We start from the raw sequence: 17,784 nt of genomic DNA, 5'->3' as shown, positions 1-17,784 counted from the left end.
TGAAGATCAAACCTAGGGCCTCCCAAGTGCCAGGTAAGCAAGCCTCAGCGTGCTACACTACATCTCACCCTCCCCTCCTCCCAATTGTCACCATTACTCTGTTTGTTTGTTTTTTAGGTGATGGATTCAATTTGTTGGGACCCCTAGAGTGGAATTTCTGCCTCAGGACAATATTACCTGAGGACATGCTGCCTAAAACACTATTCATAAAACATAAAGCCTTTCACATTATGGGCATTTAACCACCAGTGAAACAAACGAATGATTATAATCTTCTACTTAACCGATGAAGTGAGGAATATTATAAATATTCCCCCAACTGGATTCCATTTTCTTTCCTTTTCTGCGCTTTTGTGTAGGTGCTTCTTGGCGCGGGTGAGTATGTTCATTGAAGTGCTTTACTAAACTTCTCCTAGCATACCATAGCCTGCCTTCTCTCTAACTCCCTTTTTAATATCACACTCAGGCTCCCTCTCCACCTCTTTCGCCCCACCCAGAATAATGGAGGTTTTCAGAGGCTCCTCCTGAATAATTTCCCTTTGTAAAGCAAACCGGGTGAGGGGTGGACTCAAAGCTCCTCTAGCTACAGGGCTGGTAAGTATCCAGGGCCTCCAGTGGCTGGGAGTGGGGAACCCTGGGTGCTTTGAGTGAAGAGGGCGCTAGGCACCAAGAGCAATAATCAGTTTATTCTGTTCAGTCTTCTGCACTGACTCTTTTTTTTTTTTTCATCACTAACTGGAACAAAATGCAATCAACATATGTGTCTAATTTGATGAGGAGAAAGGGCCAGGAACAACTATAAATTGTCACAACAATGGCAGCTACCAGCCTTGACGTCAGCGGTAACAAAGAGGAGAGAGGCAGCCTGCTTTGCACATCAAAGAGAGCTGTCCCAGCCCTCTGCTGAGGATGCTCAGGAGGGATGGAAGAGGGTTTCTGAGACCGGAATCATTGCTTCCAGGGTGAGTAAGACAGTCAGAAATCCCGAGAGAGGGGGTGTGCTACTAGGTAGCAAGGTAAGGAATAAAAAGTAGATCAATTGTTTTCTTTCTGGAGATGACATTGGAACTCTTGCATCAGCCAAGAGAACTTAGAGGTCAGTTTTGTTTGGTTTTGGTTTTGGTTTTTGAGACTGGGTTTCTCTGTGTAGGCCTGGCTATCTCAGAGCTCACTCTCTAGACCAGGCTGGCGTCAGAATTTGGAGATCTCTGCCTGCCTCTGCTGGGATTAAAGGTGTGTGCCATCACCACCCTGCTTAGAGGTCAATTTTAACTTGCTTTGCTGCCAGTTCCCTGGGGCCTGGAGTGGGGCCGTTGTATACCAACTACCTCCTGCTGAAGATCTTTTCAATCCAAGGCCACTTCACTTTCCTCTATGCATTGTCCTTTCTCAATGATGCATTTTTCTGTATGATTCCCTAGACAGTTTATAGTTTAGCTTTCGCTTGCATGGATGCCTGTGTGTGCGTGTGTGTGTGTGTGTGTGTGCGCGCGCGCGTGCGTGTGTGTGTGTGTGTGTGTGTGTGTGTGTGACATATATCTAGGCATAGGCGTGCACCTAATTAGATATAAGGTAAGATAAGGTATAAGGTACCAGATATTATGTTGTAGAGGAGTTTATTAAATGAGCATGGGCGGGGGGAGAAAGGGGGTAAGGGTGCTTCCAGAGAGAGAAACAGAAGAGTGAGAAGACTTTGTGGATGGGCTGTTCTTTTATACGCCCCTGGGCAGGGCCACGCCCCCGTGGCAGGTAAGCAATGACATCACAGGTAGGCCGACTGAAGCCGAATGCTAACAATGCACGCATGCTCAGTGCCTGGCTTTTTTTTTTTTGTAATATTTAATTTAATTTTAACTTATGTCCATTCGTGTGGGAGTGTCAGATCTTGGAGTTACAGACAGTTGTGAGCTGCCATGTGGGTGCTGGGAATTGAACCCGGGTCCTTTTGAAAGAGCAGGCAGTGCTCTTAACCACTGAGCCATCTCTCCAGCCCCCAGTGCCTGGCTTTTTATGTGGGTACTGGGGCTCAGACTCAGGTTATCATGCTTGCACAAGCACTGTACTCACTCAACCATCTCCCAATTCTAGACTGTTTTCTCTTATCTTTCTGGGGTTTTTTTGGGGGGGTGGGGTGGAGAAGGGATATTTGGTTGGTTGGTTTTTCTTTTTTTCTTTTCTTTTCTTTTTTTCTTTTTTTTTTTTTTTTTTTTTGCATTTTTTTCCAGACAGGGTCTCTCTGTGTTAGCCTTGGCTGTCCTGGACTCACTTTGTAGACCAGGCTGGCCTCGAACTCACAGCAGTCCACCTGCCTCTGCTTCCTGGGTGCTGGGATTACAGACGTGCACCACCACGCCCGGCCCTGGTTTTTCTTTTTTATATTTATTTTTATTAATTTTAATCATGTTTATGGGTGAGTTCAGGCGTCCTTGGAGTCCAGAAGAGTGTTAGATCCTCTGAAGGTGGAGTTGAAGACAGTTGTAAGCCACTTGGCGGGGGTGCTGAGAACCAACCTTGGAGCCTCAGCAAGAACAGTCCCTCCAGCCCCACACTAATTAGCTCTCTTGAGACAGGGTCTCGTGCTACAGCCCAGGCTCACCTGGACCTTGCTATGTAGATCACTTTTACCTTGAACTTGAAATGATCCTGCCGCTGCCTTCCTAATGCTGGGATGACAGGTACAGGCCACTGTGCCCAACTGAGGGTCATCATCTCAACGCAGGGACCCCTTGGACCACTCTGTAAGAAAAATAGCCAGGGGACTACAATAAGCACACATTAGACTTGTCCTAAGCTATCCTACATCAGTGGTCAAGAGCATCAGTTGTAGGTCAAGAGTGACGGCTCAGTGGATAAAAGCACTTGTTGCTCTTGCAGAGGTCCAGGAGTCAGTACCCAGCACCCACATTAGGTCACTCCAGTGCCAGAGGATCTGATGCCCTCTGGCCTCCCCCGGCATCTGCATGCATGTGGTACACATAGACCTATGCAGGCATACACACACATACATGTAAATAAAAATAACAAATCTTTAAAATATAATAATAATAATAATAATAATAATAATAATAATAATAATAATAATAATAATAAAAATAAAAAATATCAGTTGTGTGCAGATGGCTTAGCAGGTAAAGGTGCTTGCTGCCAAGTTTGATGACCTGAGTTCAACCCGCTGGACCTACATGTTGGAAGAGAACCAGCTTCCTTGATTTGTATTTCAACCTTCATGTGTGTGTGGGTGAGTGTGCCTCGCGCACATTTACACAAAAAAAATTAGTAATTTTTAAAAAAGATTTATTTATTTGTTTATTGATTTATTGTTATGTATACAGTGCTCTGCCTGCACATACACCTGCAGACCAGAAGAGGGCATCAGGCCACATTATAGATTGAGATCCCACCTCTCTGGAGCCTGTGACTGGATCACATCAGCAGGAAGCTGCTGGAAGATACATTTCCTACCACAAAAACGTTTCCCTTGGAACCCGTGGGCTGGAGAAGCAGTATGCTCAGAGGCTGTGGGTGAGGAGGGTCAGCTCCGTCACTGTGTGGACAGGCAAGGCTGTCAATTTCCTCAACTCTCTTCTGAGCCAGTGACATTACCTCCTATCTGGGAAGAGTTCTCAGACATTTGTGTATTAAGTGTGTGAGGTCTCAAACCTGGGACAGATGGCTAACTGACATACCCACTAAAATATCACAGTGGATGCTGGTTGCCAGGTTATCCCTTCAATTCATTCTCTCTGTCTCTGTCTGTCTGTCTGTCTGTCTGTCTGTCTGTCTGTCTCTCTCCCCTCCTTCATCTTGTGTGTGTGGTAAGGGTAATGTGTGCATGCATATAGAAGCCAAAATCAGTCTCTTCTTTTCCTTTTTGAGAACGAATCAGGGGCTGGAGAGATGGCTCAGAGGTTACGAGCACTGGCTGCTCTCCCAGAGGTCTTCAGTTCAACTCCCAGCAACCACATGGTGGCTCATAACCATGTATAATGTGATCTAGTGCCCTCTTCTGGCATGTAGGTGTACATGCAGGCAGAACATGGTATATGTAATAAACCTCTCTCTCTCTCTCTCTCTCTCTCTCTCCTCTCTCCTCTCTCCTCTCTTATGTATATAGTGTACACCTGCAGGGCAGAAGAGGGCACCAAATCCCATTCTAGATGGTTATGGGCCATTATATGGTTGCTGGGAATTGAACTCAGGACCTCTGGAAGAGTAGACAGTGCTCTTAACCTCTGAGCCATCTCTCCAACCCCTAAATAAATCTTTTTTTTTTTAAATGAGAATCGAATGAATCTCAGGCTGGTGAAATGGCTCAGTGAAGTCTTTACCTGGGCCCTCCTGGCTGGCATACCCAGCTCCCTACCCTTAACTGTGCAGTGCAGGTACTGGGGCTGGCCCTCCCTCCCCGCAGCTCTTCTGGACCCTATATAATTCAGCTGTTTTGGCTATGCAAGTCTTTTGGCCCAGGCCACCCGTCTTGGTCAGCAGCTCCTCTCCCCTCCCCTCTCCCCTCACATGTCCTGGCTCAGGGTCACATTCACTCTGGATTCTTCTCAGATGTCTTGGTCTCTACCTAGTGTTGTGGAAGGAACATGGTTTTGTTTTAATCCCAGGTGTGGGATATGGGGGCTGCTCCAGTTTGTCGACTGCTGACAGCTGCCTCCTGAGAGGGCATGTGGTCTTTGTCAGCTGGGAACTGCCTTGTGCGGGGGCGTGGTCTTGGCCAGTGGGAATAAATACCAGACACAGAGAGAGATCGGGGGATCCTGGGGGCTTCAAGAAAGAAGAAGGCTGTTGGTGCTTCCCTCCTGCTGCTCCTGGTTGCTCTTGATGCAGTTGCTCTTGATGAGAAGTCGGAGATATCCTGGAATGAAGATTGGAGTTGCCCCCAAGGAACCCAAAAAAGTAGTTAAGGAAAACTATGCCCCTTCTCCCTATAACCTCCTACCTGATGTTGGGGTGTTGAAGGAATTGGGGAGAAGGGAAAAAGATATATAAGGAATTCAAAATAAAAATAGATTTTAAAAGTACACCAGTGGCCTATGTTCTCCCTCATATCCACAATAAACCTCTCTCCCACCATACCTAGGAGCAGTCATGACCTTCCTTTTTTATTTCTTTTCTTTTCTTTTGGCTTTTTGAGACAGAGTTTCTCTGCATAGCCTTAACTGTCCTGGACTCGCTTTTGTAGACCAGGCTGGCCTTGAACTCACAGCGATCTGCCTGCCTCTGCCTCCCAAGTGCTGGGATTAAAGACGTGCACCACCACTTCCCAGCCTTTCTTTTCATTTTTATTTTTATTTATTTTTTTAAAAAATATTTATTTATTTACTATTTATATATATTCTGCTTGCATGTGTGCCTGCCTGACAGAAGAGGGCACCAGATCTCATTGTAGATGGTTGTGAGCCATCATGTGGTTGCTGGGAATTGAATTTAGGATCTTTGGAAGAGCAGACAGTGCTCTTAATCTCTGAGCCATCTCTCCAGCCCCTCTTTTCATTTAAAAATTTTTTTATTTGTTACATATACAGCGTTCTACATGCATGTACACCCGCACAGCAGAAGAGGGCACCATATCTGATTACAGATAGTTGTGAGCCCCCATGTGGTTGCTGGGAATTGAACTTGGGACCTCTAGAAGAGCAGCCAAGTGCTCTTAACCTCTGAGCTCTCTCTCCAGTCCTTGATTTATTTTTTTCTCTCAAAGGGCCCGACGTAACCCCTGGCGTATGTCCCCAGCACCAGGGTGACACTCGGGCCTGAAAGCAAAGGGGCAAGAAATTCCTTTGGGAAAAAAAAAATCTCAGTTCGGAAACTGCTCACTGGTGCTTCTGCTTTGTGAAGCGGGGCAAGAGGCTTTCAGTCAGTGCTTTTCATTCCCTCCAAGACAGACACACAGGGACTTGGGTCTTTTGTGTTTGTTCTGTGGACTGTAAGTGGAACACAGGGCCTTGGGCATGGTGCTCCTGTGTTCTCTCAGTGAGCTCCACCCAGTTCGGAAACTAGTTTTGTATTGGAACTTAGTGCTCCCCACATGCCAGGCACATGTGTGTGCTTTCCACAAATTATTTTCTGTCTAATCCCTGACAGCTAATCTGAGGAACCCCCACCAATTCAGAGGTGAGCTGATAACTCAGCATTCTGGTCAGGGGCTGCTGTCATGGAGGGTGAATGGCGGCTCCCACAGGCCTGGCACAGACCTCCCAGGAGAGCATTTCCACCTACTGGGCAGATACATTCATATCCATATTCTCTGCCCCCCCCCCCGCCCCCGCCCCGCCCCCGCCCCACCTTCATCGTTTTAGAATGACTCTCAGGCTGGGGAAATGGCTCGCTGGGTAAAGGTGCTGGCCACCAAGCCTGCTTAGCTGAGTTCAATCCCTGGGCCTCACATGGTTGGGTAGAACCAGCTCAGGCGTGCTGTCCTCTAACCTCCAAGTGCATGCCGTGACACCGAGCAACGTAAAGAAACGAACAGGCGCGCAGACAGACACACGCGCAGTTTAAAAGAGAGACAGTTTCTCCCTAAGCCTGCAGTTCGCTTATTCAGTTACATTAACTAGTAAGTCCCAGGCTTCTCCTTTCTCCCCACCTCTCCCATCTTGGAATCACAGGCTTGCTCTGACGCATCTTGCTTTTCATGTGGGTGCTAGAGAGCCAAACTCAAGGCTCATGACTTTACTGACTGGGCTCTTTCCCAATATCCTCTCTTAAGTCAAATAGTCTCTCTATGCGGATCACGGTTTTGTTTCTGTTGTTGTTGTGTTTGTTTGTTGTTTGTTTGTTTCTGAGACAGGGTTTCTCTGTGTGTATCCCTGGCTGTCCTGGACTCACTTTGTAGACTAGGCTGACCTCGAACTCACAGGGATGCACCTGCCTCTGCCTCCCCCGAGTGCTGGGATTAAAGGCCTGCACTACCACGCCCGGCTCTGTGGATCATGTTTTACAGTGCGCATGGGTAGTTGTGCCACCCACACCATAGCACAGATGTGGAGATCAGAGGACAGCTTGCAGGCATCAGTTCTCTCTCCACACTATGTGTGGGCCCTGGGGATGCAATCAGGCTGTCCTCTTTGGCAGCAGGCACCGGTACCCGCTGAGCTCTCTTACCAGCCTGTTTATCTAGTATCGCTTTCTTTCTTCCCATGCCGGGGATGGAACCGTGCCTTGAGCAAGCTGCACAAGCACTCTAACAGCCAGGCTAATCCACCTGACATCCTTTCACAGAGCAGCTACATCCCCTCTGAAGTTCTGATGGCTGCAGGTGGCCCTTGCTGAAAAAGCTGAAGAGAAAAGTGGAAGTGAGGAGGGGCGTGCAAGGAGGAAAGGCCAAGGGAAGAGAAGCAGGCGAGGGACGGACGCCACGGTGATACTTATTCCTTTATTGTCAACTGTGTTAATCTCAACAGGGCTGGGGCCCGCAGGCTGCTGGCAGCACCAAGCTAGGGTGCATCTCCACTTAACAGAAAGGCCTCCATCCTACACCAGGGGGACAGAGGTTAACGCTTTATATATATGTATATATGTATATATTTATATATTACATATGCCCCAGATAGTCTTATGTATAGAGTGACAAGAATGGGCCACAGCATAACTTTAATTAAAGACCATAGCAACAGACATGGAAATTTGGTCCTAATTAAGGCCCTTACTTTGTCAGTCAAATGTCTGATACAGTAAAAGAAAAGGGAGAGAGAGAGAAAGACAGAGACTGAGATCCGGCCACCTTTGGTAGCCTTGTCCCCAGGGTATCTCACATTGAGTGCAGTGCCCCTGTACAGGTAAACATAAGCACACACATAAACACACATATACAGTACCATAGGCAGGAGTGCCTCCTCTGACCGCACCTTGGGCCCCCGCACTCAGGCTGGGGTGCTGACGTGGGCTATATTGTGCTATAAGACTGTGAGGGACAAGTGAGGGGCGTGGGGAGTCAATGTGTCCAAGTGACGAATGGGTGACATGTGCAGCTTCATCTACAGATGCCAAAGTGGCCAGGGGGAGGCCCCTCGAGGCCCAGGTCACACAACTCCTGTCCCAGATAAAGCCAAACCTCTGATTTAAATCCTGAATGTCAAATCATCATAGGGCTCTGGTGAAAAACTAAGATTTCCTTAAAGAACAGGCAGCTGAGAGGCTCAACCGTCTGGTCCAGTAGAACAGCAGAAGACAGCAGTGGGAGGTCAAGCGGGTGATCCTCGGAAGAGAACTTGAATGGCGCAAGAAGGGGCTGATTTCCCAAAAGGACAAGAATGCCCAGCAGCCCTTTGCCACACATAAAACTTCTGGCAGATCTATCAGCTTCATGCCTTACAGAAATAACAGCGCTGCTCGTAAGCCAGGGGACTCTCAACATTAGAGCGCCTGAAATCTTAATTTCCTGTTTGCTTTCATTGAAATTACCCACCACCACCCACCAAAATATACATCTTTAAAATAAGTCAATGTATTTGGCAGTATGATTCTTAGTATTAAGTGAAATTTCTAGCCGGGTGTGGTGGCACAAGCCTGTAATCCCAGCATTCAGGGAGGCAGAGGCAGGAGAATCTCTATGAGTTCCAGGCCAGCCTGGTTTACCAAGAGAGTCCAGGATGGCCAAAGCTACACAGAGAAACCCTGTCTCGAAAAACCAGAGAGAGAGAGAGGGAGAGAGAGAGAGAGAGACTTAATTTTTTAACCAATAAATAATAATTAAATAGTAAACAGCAGAAATTACAATTCCTTATACAAGATACTATGTGCTCATCAACATCTTTTGAGTAGCTCCAAGACTTGGAAAAGATTAGACATGGGGTAGGCATGGTAATACACACCCATAATCCTAGCACTCTGGAGGCAGGGGCAGGAAAATGGCTGCCAGTTGCATGCCAGCCTGGGCTACACAGTGTGTTCCAGGCCAGCCAGGGCTATGTAGAGAGACCATGTCTCAAAACAACAAAACAACAGAAACGGAGGATCATGGATTTAACTTAGCAATTGGGGGAGGAATCCAAGTTAGTTGTGGAATAAATAGAACTGGATGATTTTAACTTAAATTGAAAAGTTTAAATTTTATTCTTTATTTCTTTTTGCTATGGAGCCAAGGAAGATCTTGAACTCCTGATCTGCCTACCTATACCTCACAGGTGTTGGGATTGGTATGTACCACCAAGCTCAGTTTAAACCCAAATGCTAGAAACTTCATCTTTAGTTGTGTGTACGTCTGTGTCTGTAGGTAGGTATGTGCAGATCACTGCAGAGGCAGAAGAGGGTGCCAGATCCCCTGGAGCTGCCTGAGGTGGGTGCAGGGAACAGAACTTGGGTCCCTCTGGAAGAACAGCAAGTGCTGTCAACCTCTGAACCATCTTTCCAGCTTTGATTTTTTTGTTTTTTGTTTTTTGTTTTGAAACAAAGTTTCACCATATATAATGGGCTATGATCACTGGCAATTCTCCTACCTCAACCTGAGTGACTTTCAGCAATGTTGGGGGGGTTGTAAATATACAAAAATCATTTTCAAAATAAAGACTGGGTATCATAGCTCACACCTATAACTCCAGCACCTGGGAAGTGGAGGCAGGAGTTGCCTCAAATTTGAGGCAAGGGTGGCCACATAGCAGGTGAATATTAGTAGCAAGCCCGGGCCACACAGAAAGGCCCTACCTTAAAAAAAAAGAAAGAAAAGAAAAAGAAACAGCAGTTAGAGATGGCTCAGTGGTTAAGAGCGCGTATCGCTCTTCCAGAAGACCTGAGTTCAATTCCCAGCACTCATGTCAGGCGGTTCCCAACCACCTGTACTTCCAGCTCCAGGGGGTCCACGCCTCTGACCTCTGCATTCATGTATACAGACACACATAGTTTAAAAATAATAAAAATAAATCTTTAAAAAATAAGTTTTATCTTGCATGTTAAAAAATAAAGGTCAATGAAAATTAACTTTTTTAAAATAGAAATTTACTTATCACTTGCAGTACCTGGAGACATTTGGGGCGGTCACAGAGGAAGGTAAGGAGGGACCAGTTCACACAAGTAGTAAAGAGTGGATCGATTTTTCAACAAAATAGTGTTGTTGTCCCCATCCCCCCAAGATGTGACTAAGAAATAGGGAAAATAAGTAAATCTGGCAAAGATTGTGCCTGGGTTTGTTTCTTAGCTGGAGGGGAAAGCGAAGGATTTTGCTATCTGCGTTTAGTAAGGGGCAGAATGACACCATTCTTCCCACAGCGGACTGAGACCTGACAGCTTCCGAGAACAATGAGCAAAGCAGGAAGAAGCCGCACCTCCCATGAGGAGAGGTGTCTGATCCTCTGTTCACCAAAGGAGCTTCTTGGAGGAGATAGAAACCCAGGGATCTGAGGAGGGGACTTCTTCCACGGACAGTCCACGCTGTTTCCACAAGGTTCCGTTCCCTGCAAGTCTCACGGTGGCAACAACTGTTTGGCTCACAATTCCCAAGGGTGGAGGAGGGGGCTGGCAATGAAGCAGATGGAGCTGGGGGAAGCCTCGAGGCCTTGCCCAGGAGGCTGCAGAGCCCGGGATGAGTCTCAGGCCACTGAAAGTCCTTGGGAAAGAGGCCTGGAGGCTGGAAGAGTCTGGGGCCCAGCAGGAGGAGAGTGGAGGCTCAGTCCATCAGGAGTCGCAGGCGCCAACACTACTAGGGTATACCTCCTGCCCTCACTGGTTGCCGGCAGTTCCCCAGGCCCAGAAAGCATTTCAGGGGCTGCTCACCATCAGATAAGACGATGGAGACGGTGGACTTGGGTGGGGAAAGGAAGCACTCTCTTCTCAGGCACTAGCTATCTTCCCTTCTTGGAGCAGCTGACAGGAGGAGGAGCTTGGCGCCTGAATGAAGTCTCTCCCCAGCCAGAAGAAAAAAAGGGGCTATGCAGTGATCACAGCAGGCCCAGGCAGCTCAGGTGAGGGGATTTCTCCTCACTAACCAAGCTCCATGAATAAATAATATGAATTAAATAAAGGAGGCACAGAAAACGGGCAGAGGCATCATCTGCCAGTTCCTTGTCCCTTCACACACACCAGTACACACATACACACACACACACACACACACACACATACACACATACATACACACATGCATGCATACATACCACACACAAACGCACCAAGCATCAGATGGGATGAGCCAGGGTTGGCTGCCCTATCCTAGGAGTCTGTATGATAGGCAGCCTGACTGAAGGCTGTCAGTCGTGGTCTACCACTGTGGCAGGGTGCAGGGGAGCAGAGGCCACGGCGGCATGGGCGGTGGAGGGTGGAGGAAGCCGCTGAGGACTCTGGCACCTGTGGAGAAGCAAGGAGACAGACCAAAGGAGATATTAGGGGAACCAGAGGATGGGACCTGGAGACTTTTCTTTTCCCTCCCCGTACTCTCTTTGGTTGCCACTCAAGCCCTCTTCAGCCTTGAGCAGTCCGTGCAGTCCTACCTCCTAAGTCTGGGGCTCACCTTGACCCTGGCAGTACTAACCAGGATCTCGACTTTCGCACTTTAGACGAGGAAGGCCTTTCCAGAAAGCTGTCCAACCTCATGAGCCTCTCCATGTGCAGGACCCGTGGATCTTGTTTTTGGTCATGAGAAAATTCCATCTCAAAGATAGCTGGTGGGGACACATCCAGTTCCAAAAACATTATATTTTCAGCCTGTGGTAAAACAATACATGAGACGTGAGGAGCAGTGTAGCTTCCAGGCGCTGGACCTTGGGCATCATAAGTATGATCGGATGCTTAAGGGGAAGTGCATGCGGTAAGCATCCTTTCTCCTTGAGTTTCTCAACTTCTTACCCTGTATCTGGGATGGGACCCCATTGCCATGGCAACCCGAGCATACTGGCTGATAGGTCTCTTGTAGCCCACTGCAGAAGTTGGCCGCTTCTTCATTTGACTGTTATTCCTGTAGGGAAAATGGGATATTAGAATGAGTTTATTGTTGGTTTAGTGGGCTGTTAGCTGTTTTTGTTTTTTGAGACAGGTTTCTCTGTGTAGCCTTGGCTGTCCTGGACTCACTTTGTAGACCAGGCTGGCCTCGAACTCGCAGCGATCCACCTGCCTCTGCCTCCCCAGTGCTGGGATTAAAGGCATACGCCACCAGAGCTGGCTCAGCTTTTAGCATTTTTGAGATAGGGTCTCATGCAATCCAGGTTGGCCTTGAACTCATGTAGCTACTGAGCCTCCTGCCTCAACTACCAAGTGCTGGGACTATAGTCATACACCACCACACTGGATTAGAAGGGATTTCCTCAAACCCAAAGAGGAAGTGGCATCATTAGGAACTGTTAGCCAGGTTGCTGGCAGGCCCTGCGGACTTCAGGCTCTACAATAACTTAAAACTAGTGTAATATAAGCAAGCACACATCTTACCTATCTTGTGGCTCTAATTTTTCTCTCATAATAAAAAGGCTGATTGCATGCTGGAAGGAGGAGCATAGTTCAGTCCCCAGAGCCCATGAGCAGTGATCTGAATGACCACGGCCCCCTAAGCTCATAGATTTGAATGCTTAGTCACCAGGAACTGGCACTATTTGAAAGAATTAGGAGGTGTGGCCTTGATGGAGGAACTGTGTTACTGGGGATGGAATTTGAGACTTTCAAAAGCCAAAGCCCGGCCCAGGGGCTCTCTTCTTGCTGCCTGTGGATCCAGATGTAGAACTCTCAGCTACTTGTAAGGAACAATGCCTGCCCGCATGCTGCCATGCTCCCCGCCCATGAGGATAACAGACTAAACTCTGAAACTGTAAGCCAGCCCCTGACACCCCCACTTTTTTTTTTTGAGACAGGGTTTCTCTGTGTAGCTAAATGCTTAAAAAAAAAAAAGATTTATTTATTTTTATTATGTTTACAGTGCTCTGCCTTCATGTACACCTGCAGAGGGCATCGGATCACATTATAGATGGTTGTGAGCCACCAGGTGGTTGCTGGGAATTGAACTCAGGACCTCTGGAAGAGCAGTGAGTGCCCTTAACCTCTGAGCCATCTCTCCAGCCCCTTAAATGCTTTTTGTTTGTTTTGTTTTTCAAGACAGGGTTTCTTTGTGTAGCCTTGACTGTCCTAGACTTGCTTTGTAGACCAGGCCTCGAACTCACAGTGATCCTCTTGCTTCTGCCTCCTGATTGCTGGGATTAAAGGCATGTGCCACCATGCCTGGCCTTAAATGCTTTTTAAAAATAAGTATTATTATGAACTGGGCTCAGTGGCACATGTCTTTAATCCTAGCACTCTGGGAGGCAGAGGCAGGTGAATCTCTGTGCATTTGAGGCCAGCCTGGTCTACAAAGCAAGTTCAGGACAGCCAAGGCTACACAGAGAAACCCTGTGTTGAAAAATCAAAAAATAAAAATAAAAAAAAAGTTATTGTGGTCATGGTGTCTCTTCAAAGCAATAAAACACTAGCTAAGACACCATGTAAAAATAAAAAGGTAAGCATGATCACATATACTTATCACCCTTGTGCTAGCAACACAGAGGTGGAAGATCCCGACCAGTCAGTCCTGCCTAATTGGTGAACTCCAGGCCAACGAGGGACTGTCACAAACAAAAGGCAGACAGTGTTCAATAATGACACCTACGGTTGTCCTCTTAGCTCCACAGGATGTGTACACAGGTGATGTGCATGTGTACCATAGGACGAGTACACACATACACACACACACACACACACACACACACACACACACATACACACACACATTGATTATTGATGGCCGCCTTTCCGTGCCATTCCTAAGAGTTAACAAAATAAAATGGTTAAACTAGGCCAGATATGTTAGTGCATGCTTTTGATCCCAGCTGGAAAATCAGGAGTTCAAGTTTATCTTCAGCTACAGAGTGAGTTCAAGATCAGTCTGGGCTATGCGAGATCCTATCTAAAACAAGCAAAAAGAACGTGCAAGAAGAGCTGTGGATGCGGGCTGGAGAGATGGCTCAGAGGTTAAGAGCACTGGTTGTTCTTCCAAAGGTTCTGAGTTCAATTCCCAGCAACTGCACAGTGGCTCGCAACCATCTATAATGTGATCTGGTGCCCTCTTCTGGTGTGCAGGCACATATGCAGGCAAAACACTGTATAAATAATAAATAAATTCAATCTTAAAAAAAAAAATAGCCAGATGCAGTAGCGCACACTTGTAATCCCAGCACTCAGGAGGCAGAGGCAGGCAAATCTTTGTGAGTTCGAGGCCAGCCTGGTCTACAAAGTGAGTCCAGCACAGCCAAGGCTATACTGTCTCTCAAAACAAAGCAAACAAAAAAACAGCTGTGGATGTGGCCCAGTGGTAGAATACTTGCCTGTCATGTTCAAGGCCTTAGGTTCAATCCTTAGTACAACAAAAACAAAGTAACAGAGACAAACACACAGGAACAGAGAAATGGAGACTACCAGCATTGGTCTTCTGTTTTGAGACAGAAGCCGTGTGAGAGCTGGACAGAGACAAGTGCCTGTGGTCCCAGAGCTGGGAGGCAGGGATAGACAGATCTCTGTAGATTGTTTCCCAGTCAGTCTAGTTTAGCTGCTGAGCTCCAGGGTTAGGAGTATAGATCTTGTCTCAAAAGATAAGGCAAGGGCCGGGTGTGGCAGTGTACCCTTTTAATCCCAGCACTCGGGAGGCAGAGGCAGGTGGATCGCTGTGAGTTCGAGGCCAGCCTGGTCTACAAATGAGTCCAGGAAAGCCAAGGCTACACAGAGAAACCCTGTCTCAAAAAAACAAAAACAAAAACAACAACAACAAAAAAAGATAATGCAAGGGCTGACTCAGGGGTTGATTCCCAACACCCACATAGTGGCTCCCAACCATCTGCAGCTCCAGTTCCAAGAGATCTAATGCCCTCTTCTGGCTACTGCATACATGCAGTACATAGGCATACACGTAGGCAAAATGCGCATATACACGGAAAATAACAAAATAAAGATTAAGGAATAAGGTAGCTGGGTATGGTGGAGCACACCTTTAATCCCATCACTGGAAAGGCAGAAGCTGGCAGATCTCTGAGTACAAAGTCCGCCTGGTCTTCCCTAGCCCAGCCAGGGATACACAATAAGACTCCGTTTCAGAAAAAAACAAAACAAAACAAAAACAAAAGCAAACTAAGAACAGCAAAGGTGGGGCTGGAAGGATGGCTCCGCTCTCAGGAGAACCCACACTCTTGCAGAGGACCCTGATTGGGTTCTCAGTACCCACATAGCAGTTCCAGGGGATAAGAACATCCTCCCGGCACTTGGGAGGCAGAGGCAGATGGGTCGCTGTGAGTTTGAGGCTAGCCTGGTCTACAGATCAAGCCCAAGCCAGCCAGCCAAGGCCTCACAGAGAAACCCTGTCTCTGAGGGCACCAGGCATGAACATAGTGCACATGTATACATTCAAGGAAAAACACTGATACGGGCTGAATGAATGAATGAATGAATGAAGGGAAAAAAATAAAAATAAAAATTTTTGTAAGTGGACCAGGTGACCCGTCCCTGTATTGTTTTGCTTTATTGAGACTGGATCTCACCTAGGCCATGGTGATCTGGAATCTACTACATAGCAGAGGATGACCTTGAACTTTTGACCCTCTAACTTCCACCTTCTGGGTGCTGAGGCTCTAGGAGTACAGTAATACACATGGTGTACCATGATGCTAGATGCAGAACCCGGGGCTTCATGCATGCTAGGTCTACCAGCTGAGCTAGACACCGATCTGTTTTCTTTCCTCCCCCCACCACCCCTCCCCCACTCTCTCTGTCTTGAGACAGTCTTATGTCACCACGATGGCTGGCCTTCAGTTCAACACCCTGCTTCTACCCCCAAGTTCTGGGGTTACATGCATGAGCCACCACATCCAGCCAGTTTTGTTTTTATGATGCAGCGTCTTGACATGTAGCTGGCCACAGACGCTCCATCTTCCTGTAATCTTGCTGATCGGGTTTCAGTCTCCGTAGTGCTTGGATCGCAGCCATGAGCTACCATGTCCGTGTCCACAGCCGCAGACTTCTCCCCCTCGGCCACTTAATGAACATAACACAGTATTTGAATCACTCAAAACCGATGAGTAGCAAACAAAGAAAACAAGAAAGTGGTGTCCAATTTTTAAAAAAAAAGAAGAGGGGGGCATAGGTTTGGGAGGGAGACAAAAGCTGGGTTTGAACGCTGTCTTGGCCCCTTACATCTCGGTCACCCTGGGAAGTAGCTTACTGTCTTTGGCCTCCAACATGCCCTCCCCTCAGAATCGCTGGGATACAAAAAGGCAAACAGCACAGGGCGTTGCCAGGGCTGACACAGGACTTCAAATTAACTCCATCTGCTAATTCAAGCAATGATACAAATAAAAGGAGCAATGACACATTCAATAGGTGACACTAGAAGGCAGAAGACAGGAAGGAAGGAGCCACAATAACTCTCAGACAGGACATTCTGTCCTTGCATAAAACTAACTGTACACACCAGAGTGGGGGGTGGGGGTGAAGGGGGGTGGCACACACCTTTAATCCCAGCACTGGGGAGGCAGAGGCAGGTGGATCCCTGTAAGTTTGAGGCCAGCCTGGTCTACAAAGCAAGTCCAGGACAGCCAAGGCTAACACAGAGAGACCCTGACTCAGAGGAAAAACAGCAACAACAAACACAAACAAACAAACAAAAAACTAGCTTTACACAAACCCCAAGGCTAATTTGCATTCTGCAGTAGAAATGAGAAGTTACATTCAGTGCAGGGTGTGTGTGTATGTGTGTGTGCGTGCATGTGCACGCTTGTGCAGTGCAAGTGCATATTTGAGAACGCCTCAATAAGATCAGGCCATAGGCAAGCCTGGAGGGTTTTTTCTTAATTAGTTATCACTGAAGGAAGGGCCCAAACCATTGTGGGTGGTGCCATCCCTGGACTGGCAATCCCAGGGGTCTATAAGGCTGAGCAAGCCATGGGGAGCAGGCCAGTAAGCAGCACCTCTCCATGGCCTCTGCATCAACTCCTGCCCAACAAGCTCTTGGGAGTGTATTTCTGCCTCTCCAGTGCTGGGATTACAGGCATATACTACCATGCTGCCTTTTTAAATGGGTGCTTAGGATCTGAACTTGGGTCCCCATGCCCGCTACTGACATCTCTCCAGCCCTGAGAAGCTACCCTTTACCATGCATACCGTGGCCTAGGTTCACTTTACCATGCATACTAAAAAGTGCTGGGAACAAGGACTAAAAGCCCCCATTTCCTTTTGTTCTCAGGAGTGGGGGTGGGGCAGGGTGGCTATAGGAAGCCAGAGAGGCTAAGTGCCAGAGGCAGCTTTAATGGCAGCCTTGCACAGCATGCTGGTGGAACAAGCAACATCACCCCACAGAGAACAAAGTGGGAAAATTAGGACAACAGTTTATCAATGAGAAGGTACAGGCCACACCTCTTTGAATCTTATAACCCGCTCCTAAGGTATGGATGAACCAGGAAGCCGGGCTTAGGAAGGTCAAGTACCCTTTGTATCTAAGGCTATAAGATTAGCAACCGCAGAAATTTGAACCTCCCCAAGTACTCTTTTTATGACTATGTACTGTCTCTCAGGAGTATATGTCGGAGAGGATCTTTGAACGATGCAGGTTCTGGGATTAGGACAGAGGAGCACGGCTGAGCAGGCTGAGCAGCAGCGGGTCAGTGGGAACTGGCAGTCTGACCCAATAAAGCTGCCAGGGTTATTCTGGGTGGCAGGCATGGGGAAGACAGGGCTGGGGGGAGGGAGTCCGTGACTGGGATACCAGTCCCTCCCTCCCTCTTCTGCCCCAAGCCGACTTTCATAGTAAACAGGTTATGCCTGATAGCTCAGGGGGGGGGGGGGGCC

The 17,784-nt window shown here is 47.6% G+C and overlaps 1 protein-coding gene across 1 annotated transcript in view; it reads right to left on the bottom strand.

Moving 5' to 3' along the window:
* Positions 1-7,365: 7,365 nt before the first annotated feature.
* Positions 7,366-17,784, bottom strand: part of KIF3C (kinesin family member 3C) — a 45,028-nt gene continuing 34,609 nt past the window's right edge. Inside the window, exons 6-8 of the mRNA XM_084792528.1 lie at positions 11,785-11,893; positions 11,471-11,643; positions 7,366-11,286 (exon numbers count right to left, since the gene is read on the bottom strand). Coding sequence (XP_084648654.1) covers positions 11,190-11,286; positions 11,471-11,643; positions 11,785-11,893 — 379 coding nt within the window. The 3' untranslated portion in view covers positions 7,366-11,189. The remainder of the gene's footprint in view (positions 11,287-11,470; positions 11,644-11,784; positions 11,894-17,784) is intronic.

This window comes from Acomys minous (assembly GCF_964271855.1).
Source record: "Acomys minous genome assembly, chromosome: 8".
Classification (NCBI taxonomy): domain Eukaryota; kingdom Metazoa; phylum Chordata; class Mammalia; order Rodentia; family Muridae; genus Acomys; species Acomys minous.
The sequence above is the reverse complement of the archived record's forward strand: the minus strand, read 5'-3'. Positions and strand labels throughout refer to the sequence as shown.